We start from the raw sequence: 21,786 nt of genomic DNA, 5'->3' as shown, positions 1-21,786 counted from the left end.
AGTGCATGTACTCCGGCAAAATTGCCGTGCCGCCGGGTGGCGGAGGGATAATGAAAACAATTTGATTGGCCGATGACCTCTCAATAAAGATATCTACCGCATTCCAGCAGTGAATTGTTTGCTGCAGATGTCAAGAATCACTATGTTTAAGCTATATTTTTTATACAATCTGTTGTCTGTTGTAGATAAAACTACTGATGTGTGACTTATCTAAGAGCTACATACTTGTAAATAATAACCAGATTAAAATTGTGTATGGTCATTTTAAAGAAAGAAAGTGTCGACACTATCACTTTGATTATTCCAATTCATTCAAGTGTTTACCAAATTTTGTTACAGTGCAGTTTTCATAGTGACAAACAACTTTGATTTTAACCTTTCGACCAAATGTAGTGTTTGTTTGGTAATTGTACAAAGTCCACCTTTATTTTACCACGTAAGTGTTTGTCAATTAGGTACCTACTATTCCGGACACGGAATCTTGGCCAACATTTTTTAGACATTTCTAAAAAAAATGATGTAAACCAATCATTAGTGTCATTAATAAATGACAGTAATTAAAAATCACTTTGAAGTTTTTCTTGTGGTATTAAAAAAGCAGGGAAATGGCATTATCGAGTCAAAAGTTGGGTTATATTCAATAAAGGGCCGTTCACACATATTTGTCAGTTAAATGTCAGTTGTGGCCAAGATTCCCTGTCCGGAATAGTACATGCCTGCAAATATATCGGGTATACACACGAAAACCTCGAATCGGTTTGTTTAAATGGGAGTAAGCGCGTGGTGAGACGTATAATAGTTTACTACAGTAGGGATGTTTCGTCATTACTTTCCCTCCAGACCCTCCCACACTTCAAAATTGACAATGACACCCTATACGATTATTATGAAAGAGCACCTCCGTTTTAGAAAGTTTGTGTGGAAAGTTTTCGAGATAATTGATTTTGAAGCTTAAAAAGTCGTTTTATCGATTGGAAAAAATTAGAGCAATAAATAGTTATTTTAAGCACCCTTAATGAAAAAGGTCATTTTACGTACTCCTATGCGGATAAGAAGTAACTCTTTTTCGGACGTATTTTTCAGGGCATTGACCGTGGCGCCATCTATTGGTCTGTTTAGTAAGTTAACAACGAAACCGACTAAACCGAGTAAACCGACTGAAAACAAATGAATATTTAACAGTTAAATTTAACCAAAGTATTTTATTTTCCCGAAAAAGTGTTGTATCGTTTATTTCTGGTGCTTATTTGGTGCATAATAAGAAAATGAACGTTCATATAATCGATAGCAACATCATGATGAAGAAATATCTAATACAACAGCCAAAGTGATGTCTAATGTCTAAAGTCTATTTTTTCCTGGTAGGCGCGTGCGTGCGCATCTCCGAAAGGTAGAATCACATAGCTAAGATTTTTAGCAGGATGCAGGAATTGTTAGTATTTTTGGTTGCATATTATCTAGGGGGATCAGTATTTGTGATTGCACATAAAAACTCATGTTCATGATTTAATTTTTGTATAATTTGTAAAATGTAAACAAAAAAGTTTATGAATAAACTCGTGGAAAAATTGATAACAAATATTTGATGTACAACATTTTTTATTTTTATTTAATACATACAGGAGTTAAATTGGGTACAAAACAACTCCATACTTTTGGATTCAATCGTTAATTTCAAATAAAATAAAATAAAATAATCATCACCGCACTTTTCACCTAAAAATAATTACAGTGACATCGACAAAAATTGACAGTTCACATGAAAGCGGCAAAAATTTCATAACATGGACATGACCTGCTTCGACTACAATTATTTATTAGAGTTAAGCCGGCCTGAGATATGTCATTTGGTGGGGGTGCACGAAGACGGAAAACAGTCGGACGAGTCCATTTTTCGTAAAATAGGGGTGTTCAGCAGATTAAAGATCAGCTGATTTTTTCAGTGACCGGTGAACGAGTAAAAATTTCCATTTAGCTGTTTTTTTGAGTAATTTAAGTGATTTGTCCGCGCAGATTTCCCCCACCAAATGACATATCTCAGGCCGGCTTAACTCTATAACCATGTATCTTGCAAGAGAAAAGGAAAAGGCTTAATTTACACAGCATCAATTGTAGGAATTCTGTTTGCAGAGAAAAATTAGTGCACTGTTTTTCGAATCAGATATTTTTGATGTTCATCCAATTGAATCATATATTTCCTATCAGGTTTCTTCGGTGCCTGTAATTGCCCACACTTCTTTTCTTCCGCCAAGTATCGTTGAATGGTTCTAAATCCACAACCTTCAACACAAAGTAATTAAGCTGTGATACAACAAAAAAAAATCAGAAAACAATACCAGTATAATCTGCAGTTTTTTCCATTTGAGCCGTCTTGGTTAACTCGGCAAAATCCTTGGAGATTCCACGAAATACTTTAACTTTAATATGCATTAATAAAAAACTGTTACTTGCTGTTAGCATAAATCCAACTTACGCCGTTTATTTGGTGATCGAAATTGAGACATCTTGTTGACATTTAAGAACTTCTTAACCTCTAAGAACTGTTTTTCTTAATAAATAAATGGACACAACACAAAACAAACAAAAAAACACACAAAACACGAAAGGAAAATTAAGACACGATGAAACAAAAAGGGCAGCTTGGACCTGATTGACAGTACAGAACACTGTAATATTGCACATTTCTCTAGTGTAAGTAGAAAAATAAAGTAGCCAATAGGAAAGTCGCATTTCGTTGCAGGATTTTGTAAATGCGCACGCACGCGCCTACCAGGAAAAAATAGACTATAATTCGCCGCCCGACATCGCAGATGATAATCGCAATAATTGTCCTGTCACCATAAATTATGTAAATACCTAAGTAATTGTATTGCAAATATGTAGTAAATTTCTTATTTTGTTGGTAAGCAAATAAAAAATACTATAAAAAATTATTAACATGTATTAGTGTATCTATTTGAAAAAAGCAGATACAAAATAAATTTGTAATTTTTTTTAAGCTACCTTAGACCATTGTTTTCGGTGACAGAAGTCAAATTTTAATCACAAGTGAGATAAAGTACTCACTAGTGAGTTAATTTGACAGTTGCCATTTAACTTGACATAAATTACTCACAAGTGACTAAATTTGACAGCCGTCATTTTACTTGAATGAAACTGCATTTCTTGGATTTTTTGCAATAGTTGCACCTGTAAGATAAAACGTTGTATATCACACGTGATCGAAATGCCATTATGAAACTCGTGAGAAGTGTCCCTCTCGTGCGCAAGCGCACTCGACGGTCAAAATTCTCACTCTTGTATAATGATGCATTTCTATCACTTATAATATAATATACTATTTTCAGTGATGTCTTTTGCTTTGTAGTTAATGTGCACCTCGGCCAAAAAGTGCCTTTTGTCCTCGCCTGTTTTCAAGTCTCGACTGCGCCTCGACTAGAAAACCCAGACTCGGACGAAAAAAATGCACTTTATTTAAACAATAGTACATCCGATTCTCAAACTCATTTGTAAACATTTTCAGAGTTTTTTTGGTCTTAATTAAATTGGGCTAATTTGATTTTTCAAGTCCATAAAAATATTCAATATTTCATAAAATACTGAATATTTCTTTTTAGATAAGTATTTGACTTTCAAGATATGAAAGTCAAATATCTAAAATCTTTCTTTTGTAATTTTTATTGCGAGGAGGTACGACAAACGATGGCCTCTTTTATGGTCTGTTATTAAAAGTGAGTGACACTATAAAATGAATCAAATCCTAACAAATTGGTAACGTCAAAGACACAAAGAGATAAATTTATCCAAACTTGTCCCGCGGACACCAAAAGTGCCTTGTCTTTGGGAATAGCAGAATCTTTGTAGACATCGGTATTATTGTCGCCATGTCGCCTGGGCGGGATGACGATTCCGACTCGAGCTCCGAACAAAGTAATGAAAAGTGCAGAAAATGCAGGCGAAAAGTGTTACATGCATCAGTTAAGTGTGCAAAATGTAATGAGATGTATCACGAAAGGTGTTTTCAAATATTAGTTGGCAAGGGTAAAAAGTTTTGTGTGATAACCGACAGCATGATGTTGTGCGAGGAACACTGCAGGCAGATAAGTTGCGTTGAGGAGACCTTTCAAAGAGTAGTGAAAGAACTCAAGCAGGAAAATTTGGCTCTGAAAAACGAAAATAGTAAGTTAATAACTGAAAATTGTAGTCTAAGTTCCGAAATCGAAGCCCTCGCAATGGAGATTAATAAGTTAAAAAATTGCGATAACAGTTCCGAGTTGAAGGAAAATAGTACTGATATCACCCTTATAAAAACGATTACAGATAAATTTAAGGCTGATTCAACAGAGTACTTCTCTTCGCTAAAAAATGATATAAACATACACGTTAGTCAGAAGTTTAATGAGCTGGGAACTGGGTTATCGCCGTCAATATCTTCGCCAAAAACTTACAGCGAAATTGCTAAACAACCCAAGGATGTAGTAATTCTTCAACCAAAGGTTCTTCAAGACTCTCTTTCTACTATGAAAAATTTAAAAGAACAACTTAATTTAGCTGAAGTTGGAGTAGGAATAACAAAGATTAAGCATCTCAAAAATGGAGGAATTTCAGTCGCATGCAACAATGCTGATGAAAGGATTAAATTGGAGACTGAGGCAAAAAAAAAACTTGGAGATGCGTACAGTGTTAAGAAAACAATCCTGTACAACCCAAAAATCAAAATTGTAGGTTTTAGCGAGGAAAACCTGAGAAACTGCTTAATTCAACAGAATTTATCTCTCAAAAACATCAGCGGTACCTTTAAACTGATTACCTGCAAAAAAATGAAAAAAAATTACTTAGCAATTATCGAAGTTGATCCTCTTACTTTAATACTAACAGCAAATATGCACAATCGTTTTCTGATTTACTTCAAAGTTATGGTCTATATTCGCATGTTAAATTCCCTACTAGAGGGTTATCCGCAATTGACAATGTATTTTCTAATATAATTACTGAAGACATAGACGTTACTCCAGTAAATTTTCACATATCAGACCATTTAGGAATATCAGTTAATTTACGTACCAATCATTTTATCACGAGAAAGTCTAAAGTAAAAATTGTTAGACCTTTGTCTGATGAGGGTAAATTTATGTTCTTTAAATTCTTAGAAAATGTAAACTGGAATTTTGTAGATTTATCTTTTGATCTCAATGTTAGGTTTCAAATGTTTATGAACACTATTATGTACTATTACAATTTAGCTTTCCCACAAAAACAAATTTTCAGTAAAACTGGTTCCAGATCTAACACTTCTGTGAAGTAGTTTACACCTGTACTAGATAAGATGCGTAATACACTAGGTCTTATATGTGACGCTTATAATTTACATAGGACTCCGGAATTGAAATCACTTCTAACAGATTATAAGAAGCGTTACCATCTTGCTATTAGAGATGCTAAAATTGAAGCAAATGCCAAGTTTATTTCTGATAATAAAAACAATCCCAGAGTCCTATGGAACCTTATCAACAATAATCGAACATCAAAGAACAAACACAACAATTGTGAGATAAATCCCAATGATTTTAATAATTTTTTTTCGAGAGTTGCTGAAAATATCATTAATTCATTACCCAGTGGAAGCAGAGATCCGATTTCTATTATGACTAATGAGAATAGTACAAATAATATTTTTTGTTTTAAAGGGAAGTTCAAGTATGGGATGCAATCACCAAGTTACGTAATACTCATTCAAAAGATATTTATGGTCTTTCTGTACCGATTATAAAATGTGTTCAAAATATTCTAATTCCACCTCTTACTAAATTATGTAATTACTGCATTAAAGAGAATATTTTTCCTAATTGCTTAAAAAAGGCCGTTGTCATTCCACTGCATAAAAAAGGAAATGCAGCTGATATGAATAACTATAGACCTATTTCTCTCTTGCCCGCTATATCAAAAGTTTTTGAAAAATTATTATTTGAACAAATTTTAAATTTTTTGCATGATAACAATTTATTGTCTCCTCAGCAATTTAGTTTTCGTACAGGATCTTCCACCGTAAAAGCAGTTACTAATTTGGTAGAGAAAATAATAGACTGTTTTGAACGTAAAGAATATTATTCAACATCTTTCCTGGACTTGAGCAAGGCTTTCGATTGTGTGTCACATGACATCCTATTGAGGAAACTCTATACGTATAATTTTCATCCGTCGAGTACACGATTAATTTTATCATATTTGAGTGACCGCAGTCAGTGTGTTAGAATAAACGAAGTATTATCTGATTTTTCACGCATTGTTTATGGGGTGCCACAAGGTTCTATCCTTGGCCCGATTTTGTTTTTAATTTATATTAACGATCTATCTTCTTATGTTTCGTGTGCTGATATTACATTGTTTGCCGATGACACTACTGTGAGCAATGCGGAAATATCCATGGAGAATCTTTTACTTAAAAAAAATCATAGTATTTCATTAACTGAAGAATGGTTCCTGGCAAATCGACTAAATTTAAACAAAGATAAAACTGTAGGGGAAAGGGGGGTACATTCAACCACGGGGCACATACATCCACTTGGCATAACTTTTTTAGCGTTTGAATTTACCACCAGTGAAAATTACAGCAGACTCGTTATTACCGACAGTCACTGTCTACTTAGTGTGGTCGCCATCACGTGCTATTTGTTTTATTTAAAAAATAAAGTGTTCCAACTGACAATTGAAGGTAAGTTTTTTGTCGTTTTTATTTTCTTATTAGCTGACGTATATTTAGTGTAATCAGAATGCGATGGATGACATTAATTTTAGTTGTTATTACCATTTAACACAACAAGAATCATTTAACCTTAAAATTACATGTGTTCAAATGGAACACCATATACTCTTTTAGATTAGTGTGGGGCACTTTCAACCATCAGTGGGTGGGGTACTTTCAACCAGTGGTTGAAACTGCCCCACGACCAACTAAAAGGAAATTTCAATCCAATGGGCGATTTTTTATAATTTCAGAGGGTGGAAATTACAAAAGTAAGACCAATAGAGCAGATATAGACGAACAATGTATTAAAAATGCGGTTCGAGCGGTTTTATGCAAACAAATGTCTGAGAGAGTAGCAGCTAGAAATTTTAACATTAAACGTGGAACATTGCATTCTAGAATAAAGAAACTGAAAGACAAATTTTCCCCAGGAGAATTATTAAAATTATTTAATGATGACTCTGGCAATGAAAGCAATGGGGAGGAAGACATACCCAGTTTTTCAAGCAAATATACCGTGTGTCAGGTTTTCACAAATGATCAAGAATCTGAATTAGTCAAATACATTAAAGCATGTTCAGACATGAATTATGGGTTAACGTATAAAAATATTAGGATCTTAGCTTATGATTACGCATGTGTTCTACCTAATTGCAAATTTCCTAATCAATGGCACAATAACAAAAAAGCTGGCATAGATTGGTTGAAGTCCTTTATGAAGAGGAATAAAAACAAAATTACTTTACGGAAACCTGAAAGTACCAGCTTGGCAAGGGCAACAGGTTTTAATAAACGGTGTGTCTCAGAGTTTTTTGAAAACTATATTTCAGTACTGAAGAAATACAGTTTAAAACCTGAACAAATATTTAATGTGGATGAGACAGGAGTAACTACTGTTTTGAAACCAGTTAAAATAGTTTCTGCCAAAGGAAAGAAGCAGGTCAGCTTAGCTGCATCTGCAGAGCGTGGCGAATTAGTCACATTTGTGGGAATAGTAAATGCAGTAGGAATTGCATTGCCTCCCATCTATGTTTTTCCTAGAACACGTCATCCTGATCAATACCTAATAAATGCACCAACATCTAGTCTAGCTTTAGGAAATCGTAGTGGTTGGATGACTGGCGAATTATTCATTAATGTTTTGGAGCACATCCAGAAACACACACATTGTACGAAAAAAAATCAAATACTCCTTTTGTTGGACAATCACGAATCTCACACAACTATAAGAGCTATTAACTTTTGTCGCGACAATGGCATAATTATGGTGTCATTCCCACCCCACACCTCGCACAAGCTTCAACCACTAGATGTAAGTGTGTATGGGCCCTTCAAAACATACTGTTCTATTGCTTTTAACGACTGGATGACATCAAATCCTGGAAAAGCCATCACAATTAAAGACATTGCTTATCTAACAAAGACTGCATTTCAATCCGCGTTTACTCAAAAGAACATAACACAATCATTTGAAAAGCCAGGGTTGTGGCCTGTAAACAGGCTTGGATTCAAGGAGTTTGCAGCAAGCTATGCAAATGTGTCAAATAACGAAACTATAGAGGACCAGTCTGTTCGTTCCATCCAATCTTCATTTTGTGCAGACCCTCCAACAACTTATCCAGATCTACCATCTACGAGTATTTGTACACCACAGACACCACCTAGGCATGCATCATCCACCTGTGAAGACACATCAACCACTCATGCAGTTACACCATCATCCATCCACTCTGTTACACCACCATCCATCCATGACATACCAAAAACCACTCTCACACCGTCAAGAAACTCACTTATCAGAAATTTCAGTCAAGGTAGATCTTTCAAATGTAGTTATTGTTTTTAACGATAATTTTACGTTTCAGCTACACCCACTATTACACCTGAGACTGTCAGACCATTTCCTAGACCATGTGTAAAAAAACAAAAGAATATGAGGAGCCGAAGGGGAAAATCCAGGATTTACACTGATACCCCAGAGAAAAATCGATTGGAGGAAATTGAACAAGAAAGGGAAAGTCGGAAGAAGAAACAGGAAGAACGGGCCAGAAAAAGGGTGTTGAAGAACATTTTTCCAGAATCTGCCGACAAACCAAAAAGTGGAAGTCGATGTAGTAGAAAGAGAAACTTAAGTCTAAGTAGTTCCGACTCAAACCAGTCATTACTTTTGGAATCAGATGATTATAGTGAAGCAATTAGAGATGAAGAAAATACAATAGAGCTAACGGATGATGAAGTAATAAATCTAAACGATTTCTTGTTGGTTAAATTTCCACTAAAAACAAGTATCAAGTATTACGTAGGCAATGTAATACAAGTATTTAATCCAAATGAATATCAAATAAAATTTCTACGCCGTAAGTCGCCAGATAAGTTTGTATATCCACCGGTTGAAGATGTATCAATTGTTGATCGTTGTGACATAGTTATGAAGTTACCAGCCCCTAGTTCAGCCAAAACGGCCAGAACTTCAGCGTTACTCTCTTTTAATGTTAACCTTTCCTTATACAATGTCAACTAGGCCAGATTAATGTGTAGTTACGTTGTTAAATAAACATTTAAATTAATGTTTTTGCTTAATGTACATATGGTTGAAACTACCCTCCTACCTGGTTGAAAGTACCCCACCAGGGGGGCAGAATCGACCATTTGTAACGATTTTTAAAAATGGTGATCTAAGCTAATAAACGTAAGATTATCAAGATCAGTATGGAGCCAGATACTCCACAAAGGTCTATAGTTTGCTGTCAAGTGGAGATAAATTGGTAATATTTTAATGACAGCTGGTTGCATAACAATTTACAAAAATTGGTCGAATGTGCCCCCCTTTCCCCTACATATGATGTTTACTTTAAAACAATTTGTTAGAGGAGTAGAATACTCAGAATAAACAAAATATTTGGGAATATATGTCGATATGCAGTTAACCTGGAATGCACACGGTGAACAAATGGCTTCTAAAATATCTAGAAATATATATCTATTACGTAATCTAGCTAACAATCTTCCTCTCCAAAGTCTTAGACTAGTATATTTTGCATTAGTGCATTGCCATATTGAATACGGTATTTTAATCTGGGGTCACTCAGGTACTCTGTACAGAATTTTCCGATTGCAAAGAAGGGCTGTTAGGGTTATTGCCAACCTTGGTTTTAGAAACGATTGTCGGCAACATTTTGCTAAATTGAAAATCTTGACTCTTCCCGCCATATTTATATATAGATGTTTGGAATATGTTATTAAAAATCCGAAACTATACCCCAAACTATCATCTTATCATCAATACAGTACTAGGTCTCAACACATTGATCATATATCTCTACGTTTAGCTAAATCGCAAGATGGAATCCACTATTATTGCATTAAATTTTTCAACGCACTTCCGGACTCTCATAAAAATTTACCTCCACACCAATTTTTAAAGCATATAAAAACTTATTTATTAAATAAAATAATTTACTCTTTTGATGAATTTTTAACCATTCGTCTAATGATTTGAAATAGTCAAATTTGTTTTATTTGTTCTTTTTTGTTTATTTATTTATTTTTTTTTCTTCTCTCATTACTATTCTTTATGTAATTAATTTTTTCTTTCGTTTTGGGACATGTGTGAATACTATTTTGTATATTAACACGAATAAACAATTATTATTATTATTATTATTATTATATTTAATCTATTCCTTGTTTAATGCAATGATCCTTACACCTTATCACACCACGCCATAAAGTAGAGATACATGAAATGAATCTGTGTATCGTTTCAGTAATTTTTTCAAAGTGAGTGTTGAACCATGAACTTCTCAACCGAACTCATTTTTGCTCTCGCAACAATTCTACTGATACCCATTTATTACTACTTCACCAAACTGCGCAGGATCGAGAAGTTTTTCGAAAATTTTCCGAACCCTCCGACGGTACCAATCCTTGGAAACGCGCGAGATTTTCGATCAGGACCAGGTAATGATAATAGTTTCAAAATCTTAGTAACAACTCTAAATTTGACCGTTTAGCATTCTTTAAAAGCATTCACGAATACACACGAAAATATGGTAACATGGTTCACATAAAAATTGGACCAATCGGACACGTGCTGCTGGCTTCCGATTACAAATTTCTAGAGTTTTTACTGTCCCACAATAAACTCCTGACAAAATCTATTAATTTGAAATTCTTGGAACCGTGGATTGGCACCGGACTAGTGACTGCCAATGGTAAGTTCTAAAAGGGAAACTTAGCATTTTGTTTACTTAGTTCTTGGGTTAAGGCGGGCCAAAATGGAAGACGCATCGAAGACTCATAACACCCGCTTTCCATTTCAAAATTTTGGAACAATTTGTCGACATCTTTGAGAGCGCTGGCAATATATTGATTCAAAAATTATCTAAAGAAAGTGGAGAGAAGAGTGTAGATATCTATCCCTACGTAACCCGATGTACTCTCGATGTAATCTGTGGTACATCAAATATTTTTTAAATGAACTAACTTTCAAACTTCTACTGGTTCTAGAAACTGCCATGGGTACTAAAGTAGATGTCCAAAATAGTGAAACCTCTTTGTACTTCCACAGCGTTAAAGAAATGTGCAGAATTTTTTTGGCTAGGACAACGTCGATACTAAAGCGTTACGATTCCATTTTTCGTTTTACCAAAGATTATGAAATTCAAAAGAAATCTGTGGAAGTTCTCCATGGTTATACCAAAAGCGTAATTAATTCAAAACGTAAGGAATTGGAAGAGACACGTAAAGAAGGAAATTATAGTGATGTGGACGATTTGGGAAGGAAAAAGAAGAAAGTTTTTCTGGACTTGATACTCGAAGCTACAGTTGATGGTCAATCTTTGTCTGATGAAGAAATCAGGGAAGAAGTAGATACTTTTATGTTTGGGGTATATAAATATATCATATTAAATAAAAGTAAATATTTAATTTATGTTTTTAGGGACATGACACCACAGCAACAGCCACAAGTTTTATACTATATTGCTTAGGTCAAAATAAAGACGTTCAGGTACAAAACAGTTTTCTTGTGTGTATTCTTACTCAAGTATCGTTATATTTTATGTTTTAGGACAAAGTGCTGGAAGAACAGGAACAAATTTTTGGTGGAGAAAAGTGTCCCAAAGTCACGTATACAAACCTCCAAGAGATGAAATACTTAGAAAACGTTATCAAGGAAGGCTTGCGTTTGTATTCACCAGTTCCACTCTTTGGCAGACGAATAGATCAAGATGTAGAATACGGTAGATCAGGTAGCTCTAAATATTAGCAATATTTGACGTTCCTTTTTAGACGGGAAGATTATTCCCAATGGAGTAGGAGTTATAGTTTTTTCACATGGAATTCATATGAATCCTGAATATTATCCAAATCCTGAGAAATTTGATCCCAGCAGATTTGACAATGTAGAGGGTAAACAACCATTCGCTTTTATACCATTTAGTGCCGGACCACGAAATTGCATTGGTATGCTTTTCTCTAATTGAGAGCGACAATTTCTTTATGTAATTTATTTTAGGACAAAAATACGCCATGTTAGAGATAAAATGTTTACTCAGTAAGATAGTACGAAATTTTGAATTATCTCCAGCTTTTCCTCGACACGAAATGATTCTGGCTCCTGAAACTGTTCTCAAATCGTTGAACGGCGTAAAAATTGGCATTAAGTCTCGATAAGACATTTATTTTTCCAAGTTGTATGCAAATTATGTCAATGTATGTACAGTCGATGGGCAAATAAAACTGGGACAAAAGTGACAATCACATAAATACAAAATTTACAAATCTCCATCATTTAATTACGGCTTTATCATCACAAATAGGTTAACTTTGGTATGACATATTATACAGACACTGACAAATATATTGACAATTCAGTGGTTTGATTTACACAGATTAAATTTAAAGTGTCCCAGTTTTATTTGTCCACCGACCGTACTTTAAAAAAGAAAAACAAAAATAATATTTGTTTTTTTAAGAAATCATATTCCTGCAAAATAAAGATACATTTTAACTTAATGACGATGAATTATTTTTCTAACCCCGTTTGAAACAGTTGACTTTTTGATGAAAGAAGATAGAGCGAAAAAGGCATGATGCCTTCTTTGACAGATGCTAGTTGTGTTTTGCGATTGTATAGGCTGTGCGCATGGGTACAAGTGGCGCCGCCTGGTGGCCGGAATTGTAAACCATTTCTAGCGTCTCAAACGCGTGTATCAAGCGGCAAGTCCAAGTTTTTACTATTTTTATAAATAAATTGTGTGCCAGGAAATGCTATTTTGCATTATTATACACAGTAAGATATAACAAGTGTATTTATAAAAAAAACTTGTCGCATAATCAAAACAATTTTTAAATTATACTCGAAATACTACAGATGGATATCGTCCCTCGAACGGGGTTCCAATTTATCGAAAATCGGAAAATACCATAGATTTTGCACTAGCAACGATCGAGAAAGGTATGAAACTTGGTAAGAAACATGTCTGCCGTGTTCAGGAGAAAAAAACTTACTTTTGGGGCCATAATTGATGGTTTTGTGGTGCGGCAAACTTTTGTTACCGCAACTTCGTATAATGTTCAAATAATGCACTTGTGTCGCCAGCCAGTTCCAATGTAATTTACGTTACGTCATTGTCATTGTCAAATAGTATATTATATTATGACTTATGAGGAGCAAAAATGTAGTTCTAACCAATTTTGCTCCGAATACCATATGTATACCTACTAATTTTTCTTCAAACCTTCATAACAAATTATTTAAGAAATGTTACGAAACCAGATAGAAGATTGGGTAGACTGATAAATTAATATAGCTCGTTTTGCAAAGCGTTACCATGACTATGACTAGTATAAACAACGTTGTGAACAAAATACGAAATAATTATCCGTCTGTCAACCCATTTTAGTTTGGATAGATTTTGTAAGTTCGTTTTGCAATAATGTACAAGTTTCTTGATTAAACCTTATTTATTCACTTCAGCTTTCAATATCTCACATTCAGACACGAATTTGTTACAATTTGAGGTAGGAATTTCAAATGATTTAGCTAGTTTACTTCATAGCCGCTCATCAGTGGAGATAATAACTTACACAATTACATATGGACGTATTGAAATAGTATATTATTTAACGAGTTCATGTGTAAATTGGGCTGTTTATGGCATGAGTGGGCCAGTTTAAAACGCGAGTGAAACGAGTCCACCAGTGCCAGAAAAGCCCAATTTACACACGAACGAGTTGAATACGACGTTTTTTTGTTCGACGAGCACCTTAAAAGCGCCAAATAGCTTAAAATAATTAAAATTAGCTTGACGTTTCGTTTTGACAAGTTGTGACATTTAACAAAATCCGTTCCTACAGGAGAAATTTCTCAAATTCTAACAGTGTCGAACAAAAAAGTACTTTACTTTCCGAGATGCGAGTACGAGTTTCAGTGCACAACATGTGTTTTATTAATCAAAATATAACTGGCCACAATATAAAGCTGTGCTTGCTACGCTTGAGGGCAGTTACAACGGCCGCCACCATGGGCGCTGCTGTAACGTGTTTCGTTAACCACGCCTCCATGCACATAGCCTATAGTTATTATGGTATGGTATCAAGGATGTTATAAGGTTGATAACGCGCGAGGCCGGCAGAGTGAAACCCGAGCGCCTCTGGCCTGAGGGGAGTACGCCGACCGAGGGCGTATCATTATAACACGTGGTGCCTTCAAAACTTAATGTCCGACTGGTTTTGTGTGTTTTTGGATTGACAATGATTTGATTAATTTATACCTATCAGTCAAAATTTGGTCGTAACTAAGCAACGAAGACCTTATAACGCCCTAGAGCCTGTTATTTGAAGATAATGCCCTAGGGGATTATTTCTCTAATAACGTATCAGAAAACTGTGTCATTATTCATTATCGTTCAATAACAACACAGTAGGATATTAACGCCTTTTTTGAGTTGAGTTTCGTTTTTGTGGAATTATACTAAATCAACTGCTTTCACAAGTAAACAACATTCGCTTTTTCTATTTCACGATCGTTTTCACCCTGGAACATAATTTTTTTTTCATGCCGCCGGCCCTTATCGACGGTTTTGTATGATTCAAAATCCGCCGGGAAGGTTAAATTCCCGGCCTAGTACTTACAAAAGTAACTTTGGCAGAATTGATTCTTAAATGTCAACAAAGTTTGACATAGAAGTTACTTTGGTTGAATTAATTAATAATAATTTTTTACATTTTAAAATGATTTAAATTTGTCGGCATAAAAATTTTTGTGGATTACACGTCCAGAGCGAGTGCTCGGATAGCCGCCTGGGCTAGGCGCCTTGACTACGCAATACCACTCACACTCGCAAAATATTATTTTCGAAACGGTACTAAAGTTGGGGGAGTTTGGGTTTATTCGGTGTAAAATTGTATTGAAGAATTTCAAATTGAATTTCTAAATTTTGTTGTAGATTACATACGTAGGTAGTTTAAGAAAACTTTGGACAGAGCTGTAAATTTGTTTCTTGGAACTGGTAGTGTCTTGCGAAAACCAGTGGAGCAGTTTGAAAACGTTCAGACAAAATTGTTGCTAATGCTCAAGATGCAAAATGCACCAAAAACATCTCTCCGACAATTGAGTCAGTAAATTAATCTCTCTGTTGGAACAAAGTACACAATCTTACACAAGAATTTACATCTTGATCCCTACCGTACTACCGTGTCACACAAGTGCAGGAATTGAAGTCAGCAGATTATCCAAGCAGATTACATCTTTGCAATTAGTTTCTCGACAACGTAGGCAATAATGTCTTGGTGCGTTTAAATACACAAAAGCCTTAAATGGCTTTCAACATAAAAAACACATCTAATTTAAAATTGTACAGATTACACATCGCTGAAACTTTCGTCAAATCAAGAGGTTTTATATCCGATGTTACGAAACATGTAGCGAGAGACATGTTGTCCTGCTCTAATTATAAACCTCTTTGATAACCTGGCACTCACATTAGGTACATAATTATAAAATAAATTTAGTCAAAAATGTCACTTCTTAAAGTGGTCCTAACTTAACTTTTGTCATTGATCTTCTAAGACATACTTTACAATGTTGTGAAAAATTCAAAGGCTCCTTGATGAACGTTTCAGTTGAACACTCAACATTTGTTTCATCAAGGTACAACATCAATAAGCAAAAGTGATAAAATTTTTCATTAAATTTTGTAATTATGTGACAAAAACCGGTCCAACATTGGATTAAATAAATTCTTTGTTCTAAAGACAACATTTTGAAACAGTAATAAGTTGTTTGTCCAAATTAAAAAAAAAAATAATCTAAGAATACAGTGTATCAATATTGAGATTTTAATAACGGAAATGGGGGTTTCAGATGAAGCAAAAAATGTTATTCCTCTGAAGTTTTTACGTAAAATCAAAAATAAAAATGTTTAACCCTTAAAAGTCTGTTTATTTACGGCCATTACATGATCCCAGAATGAAAATTAAACGTTTTGTTCATTTTTATTTATTTATTTGCTTTGTTCCCTGCGAGATTTATTTTTTGACGTCTGTCAGTTGACAGTTCACGCTACCAACATCAATACAGTACATTTTACTAGTCTATTCTGACACGCCAACGACCTATTAAAGCACTCAAATGACATCATTTGGGTGCTAGAATTAGTATATTAAAGAACGAGTTTTATAAGGGTTGATTTGGCGCACGAGTTCCAGGTGTAGAAAACGACCCGTAGGGGAGTTTTGTATGGAACGAGTGCGCCAATGCCCTTATAAAACAAGTTTTTTATGTTATTTTTTAGAATTTGCACCCTTGTTTTAATTTTTAAATAAAAAAATTAAATTTTCAAATTCTAGGGAATTTTGTATTAATTGGTAATTCAATGTAACGGATGCAACTACATCTGCAACATATGTTAAAAAGTAGAGTTTGAACATTAATATTGGAAGTTTTTTGGTGTAAATGACAATAATACACTGAAATATTGATACAAATTTTCTTAGAGATCTATTAAACTACGAGTGCTTTAAGAGATAGCCATAAACGACTCCAAATTGAATACAACAATAGACCTATTAGAGACGCAGATTCTAAAATAGACTTATTCTAAACGCAAAATAGAAAAAATGTATTAATTACATAAGCCAAAAGGGACCATGGAATGAAAAATAAATACAGAGCAGGTGCTCAAAGTGGCCACTATTCGTTTGCAAGCATAACCGTGCCAGTCGCAAAAAACTCAGTTTAGAATTCGCAACCGTTTCAGGAGTAATTGTAGCAAAAGCTTCCTGAACGCGACCCCTGAGTTGTTCCTCTGTAGCAATAAGGCTTCTGTATACAATATTTTTAACGTGTCCGAAAAAAAGAAATCCAGAGGATTTAAATCGGGGAACCGCGCAGGCTAGTGTCGTGGACTTCCACGACCTATCCATCTATCCATGAGGATACTGTTGATCCAAAATTTGTCGAACTTGTCGACTGAAGTGTGGTGGTGCCCCATCGTGTTGAAACTAGCCGTTACCACAAAAAAGAAGTGACATGTCTTCAAGCAAATTGGATAGTTTGCGTTCAAAAATTCTGAGTAAATGTCTCCGGTTAACCGTGCAGGAAATTTAAAAGGTCCTACCAAAAGAGGGAAGTTAGATGACATGTAAACTAATTTCTGTTGAAGATGAAGACCAACCCATAAATTTATAGAAAATCGTTCTTGAAATGCTCTTGCATTAGAAAAAAGTATAGCAATGAAAACAAATTAATAAGGACTCGAAGCCTAAACAGGGCAAAAAAATGTTTAATTATGTTACATATTAACATTATTATTATTAAAGATACGATCGGGCAGAGGCAATGCCTGTTATGCCCGCGCTAATTCAGGCGATGAATAGGGACTCTACAGGTGCGTCCTAAAAAACGCCGCAAGCGATATCTCCGTTATTTATGGCTCCATTTAAATAAAACGAAAACTAAAATAAATCACTTTAAAAGCGCTATAAGCAAAACATAGACTTTTTTTTCAAAAGGTTATTCAAGGTCAGACGATAGTCAACTTTGTTTTTTCAAATAACTTGGTATATTTTTTTTATACCCATTTTGAAAGAGATTATTTTTCTGAATCTAATGATATGTCACATCCATATGTTAGAATGCATTTAACAGTAACAACGAAAATAAATTAATAAAATAGCATTATTGTAAAATTTTTTCTCCAAAAAAAAATCAGGTTACTATGGAAAACAATCCTAAACGCAATAGCAATACTTTCTGAAGAGCAGAACAAAAAATAATGGACAGAATGTGTAATAAATACTGCGTTTAGGATTGTTTTCCATAGTAACCTGATGATTTTTTTTGAAGAAAACATTACAACAATGAGTGAATAATGGTATTTTATTTATTTATTTTCTCGGTTACTATTAAGCGCATCCTAGAATGCGGCATATCGTTGGATCCAGAAAAATAATGTCTTTCAAAATCGGAATAAAAAATATACCAAGCTATTTGAAAAAACAAAGCTTACTATCATCTGACCTTGAATGACTTAAAAAAAACATTAGTCTATATTGTGCTTATAGTGTTTTTAAAATGATTTATTCCAGTTTTCATTTTATGTAAATCGAGGCATAAATAACGGAGATATGGCTTGCGGCGTTTTTTAGGACGCACCCTGTATAACATTTAACAAAAAAAAAAATTTTGTTACAGTTTAAAAATAAGTGGGTAATAAATTCGATTTTAAAACTCATTTTTAAGCATTTTTTAAATTTTCTCGTCTTAAATTTGGCTAACTTGAATTTTCAAATCGATAACAATATTAAATTCAAAGTCAAATTTTTGTTATAATGATAAAAATGATGTGGCCTTTCGTAGTCCATTATTAAAAATGTAGAGAAGTGAAGTGACAACTATATTACCAAGTCACGTCCCGGCCTGGGATGAATCAGATTCTAAAATTTCAAATGTAAGATAATTTTATCCGAACATTTCCCGCCGACACCCGGTATATTTATTTTATATAAATACATATCTTTGAGTAGTTTAAGGTACTCCCAAATAGATAAAAAAGTGATTTGTTAGCGGGGAGAGCATCAAATATAAGCATATGTTTTATTAAAGCTAACCGATTCCTTGTTTAATTCAATGATCCTTACACCTTATCAGTTATCACACCACGCCTTAAATTACAGACACATGAAACTGTGTCGTATCAGTGAGATTATCAAAGTGACAGTTGAAACATGACCGCCTCAACCGAAATCCTTTTTGCTCTCGCAGCAATTCTACTGATACCTCTTTATTACTACTTCACCAAACTACGGAGGATCGAGAAGTTTTTCGAAAATTTTCCGAATCCTCCAATGGTACCAATTCTTGGAAATGCACGAGATTTTCGATCAGGACCAGGTAATGATAATATTTTCAAAATGTCACTATGAAATCTAAATTTGACCGTTTAGAATTCTTTAAAAGCATTTACGAATACACACGGAAATATGGAAAGATGGTTCACATGAAAATTGGACCAGTGGGACACGTGCTGCTCGCTTCCGATTATAAATTTCTAGAGTTTTTATTAACTAACAATAATATCATGGCTAAATCGACTGATATGAAATTTTTGGAACCGTGGGTAGGTAAAGGACTAGCAACTGTCAGTGGTAACTCCTAAAAGGAAGAGTTTGCATTTTATTTATTTATTCCTTCACTTAAGGCGGACCAAAATGGAAGATCCATCGAAGAATAATAACACCTGCTTTCCATTTCAAAATTTTGGAGCAATTTGTCGACATTTTTGAAAGCGCTAGCAATATATTGGTTCAAAAATTATCCAAAGAAAGTGGGAACAAAAGTGTAGATATCTACCTCTATGTAACCCGATGTGCCCTCGATGTGATCTGTGGTAATAAACATTTTTAAAATGAACTAAAACGTTTATAAGTTCATCTGGCTCTAGAAACTGCCATGGGTACTAAAGTAGATGTCCAAAATACTGAAGCCTCTTTGTACTTCCACAGCGTTAGAGAAATGTGCAGAATTTTTTTGGCTAGGACAACGTCGGTACTAAAGCGTTACGATTTCATTTTTCGTTTTACCAAAGATTATGAAATACAAAAGAAATCTTTGGAAGTTCTCCACGGTTATACCAAAAGCGTAATTAGTTCAAAACGCAAGGAATTGGAAGAGACACGTAAAAACGGAAATTATAGTGATGTGGATGATTTGGGAAGGAAGAAGAAGAAAGTGTTTTTGGACTCGCTACTCGAAGCTGCAGTTGATGGTCAATCTTTGTCTGATGAAGAAATCAGGGAAGAAGTGGACACTTTTATGTTTGGGGTATGTAAATGTGACAAATTAAATAAATGTAAATATGTAATTCCTGTTTTAAGGGTCATGACACCACAGCAACCGCCACAAGTTTTCTATTATATTGTTTAGCTCAAAATAAAGATGTTCAGGTAAAAAAGACGTTTCTGGAAAATACGTGTAGTTTTACTTAATTACCCATCGTTTTATTTATTCATGTTTAGGATAAAGTACTGGAAGAACAAAATCAAATTTTTGGTGAAGAAAAGTGTCCCAAAGTCACATATACAAACCTCCAAGAGATGAAATACTTAGAAAACGTTATCAAAGAAGGCTTGCGTTTATACTCACCAGTTCCAGTCTTTGGGAGACGAATAGATCAAGATGTAGAATACGGTAGATCAGGTACCTCTAAATATTAGCCAGATTTGACGTTTATTTTTAGAAGGGAAGATTATTCCCAAAGGAGTAGAAATTCTGGTTTATTCACACGGAATTCACATGAATCCTGAATATTATCCAAATCCTGAAAAATTTGATCCTAGTAGGTTTGAAAATATAGATGGAAAATACCCCTTTGCTTTTATACCATTCAGTGCCGGACCAAGAAATTGCGTTGGTATGTTTGTCTCATTGATTGACTTTAATTTTTCTATTCATTGCATTTTAGGACAAAAATACGCCATGTTGGAGATAAAATCTTTACTCAGTAAGATCATCAGAAATTTCGAATTGTCTCCAGCTTATCCTCGACACGAGATGATCCTATCGCCTGAAAATGTTCTCAAATCATTGAACGGCGTAAGAGTTGGTATTAAGTGTCGATAAGACATTTATTTTTTTACTGATGATCTATTTCAAATGGACCAATAATATTGTTGTTAAAAATCCCAGCCCATTAATTTTTTGAGGATAATGAATTCTAGTAGGCACTCTAGGGTTTTCCTTAGCCCAATATCGCGTGTTTTGAACATTTGGTTTGTTATGTATGTATGTATGTTAGTGTAAAAGTGCATTCGCCAGTGTGAAGCAATTTGCCGTCAGAAAGCGGTACAAATTTCTGAATAGTACCAACAATGGGTTAGGTCTGGTGTTATGAATGTTACGGCCGATGAAAGCAATGCCCACTCACGGGGGTTGGGTGCTACCTACGCCAAGATTATAAATTGTAAGAGGAGACAAAAATTTTAGTTTCCTTGTTGTACTCTCGTTGGCATTGTAATTTATATAGTGACGTAAGGGTTAAGTTAAATAAACCAAAAACCCAAAATCGAGGTATTTAATTGGGTTATCCAGTGTGACCCTCAACCACTACACAAAACATTGGTCCTTCGAGCGTTCAGCCGGGTCATCCATTGTGATCTACATTCAGCACAAAACATTGGTCCTTCGAGCCTGATCATCCATTGTGATCCAAATAACGTTTATAATAAATTAATAAAAAACCAAAATGTACTCTGTCAACTTCAAGGCGTTTGCAAACTCTTCGAACAATTGCGGTACTGACAACATTTGAGGATTATTATTACATAATTTCATCTATTTTCGCAACTATTGCCTCACGCAACTCATCCAGGTTATTTACCCCATGCTGGAAAATCGAGTTCTTTTAATAGGGCCACGAAAAGAAGTCACACGGAGTGAGGTTGCAGAATCTTGAAGGGTAAGTTATAGATGGCTGTCTTTCGGCTGATGACTCGTTTATAAAAAAATTCTTGTATGCTCCGTTCAGCGAGAGATT

The 21,786-nt window shown here is 34.5% G+C and overlaps 3 protein-coding genes across 4 annotated transcripts; all 3 read left to right on the top strand.

The window, feature by feature from the left end:
• The first annotated feature begins 174 nt into the window (after window positions 1–174).
• Window positions 175–12,763, top strand: LOC138132148 (cytochrome P450 4c3-like). Its single transcript, XM_069049543.1, has 9 exons — window positions 175–436; window positions 10,513–10,705; window positions 10,759–10,959; window positions 11,013–11,201; window positions 11,255–11,634; window positions 11,688–11,756; window positions 11,817–11,988; window positions 12,038–12,211; window positions 12,264–12,763. Exons 2-9 carry the CDS (start codon window positions 10,540–10,542, stop codon window positions 12,419–12,421), a joined length of 1,509 nt encoding a protein of 502 aa, XP_068905644.1. The 5' UTR covers window positions 175–436; window positions 10,513–10,539; the 3' UTR covers window positions 12,422–12,763.
• Window positions 3,007–10,408, top strand: LOC138132146 (tigger transposable element-derived protein 2-like). The gene is made up of 2 exons (XM_069049542.1): window positions 3,007–8,559; window positions 8,611–10,408. The coding sequence occupies exons 1-2, from the start codon at window positions 7,086–7,088 to the stop codon at window positions 9,264–9,266; spliced, it is 2,130 nt and encodes a 709-aa protein (XP_068905643.1). The 5' UTR covers window positions 3,007–7,085; the 3' UTR covers window positions 9,267–10,408.
• Window positions 12,764–18,918: 6,155 nt separating the features above from the next.
• On the top strand, window positions 18,919–21,315 carry LOC138132150 (cytochrome P450 4c3-like). Of its 2 annotated transcripts, none has more exons than XM_069049548.1 (8): window positions 18,919–19,145; window positions 19,199–19,396; window positions 19,453–19,641; window positions 19,696–20,075; window positions 20,129–20,197; window positions 20,270–20,441; window positions 20,491–20,664; window positions 20,716–21,315. In XM_069049548.1, the coding sequence occupies exons 1-8, from the start codon at window positions 18,980–18,982 to the stop codon at window positions 20,871–20,873; spliced, it is 1,506 nt and encodes a 501-aa protein (XP_068905649.1). In that variant the 5' UTR covers window positions 18,919–18,979; the 3' UTR covers window positions 20,874–21,315. The 2 variants fall into 2 exon arrangements, with proteins under 2 accessions (XP_068905649.1, XP_068905647.1); XM_069049546.1 differs by having other exon boundaries at window positions 18,920–19,145; window positions 19,199–19,399.
• Window positions 21,316–21,786: the final 471 nt, after the last annotated feature.

This window comes from Tenebrio molitor, chromosome 5 (assembly GCF_963966145.1).
Source record: "Tenebrio molitor chromosome 5, icTenMoli1.1, whole genome shotgun sequence".
Lineage (NCBI taxonomy): Eukaryota > Metazoa > Arthropoda > Insecta > Coleoptera > Tenebrionidae > Tenebrio > Tenebrio molitor.
The sequence above is the reverse complement of the archived record's forward strand: the minus strand, read 5'-3'. Positions and strand labels throughout refer to the sequence as shown.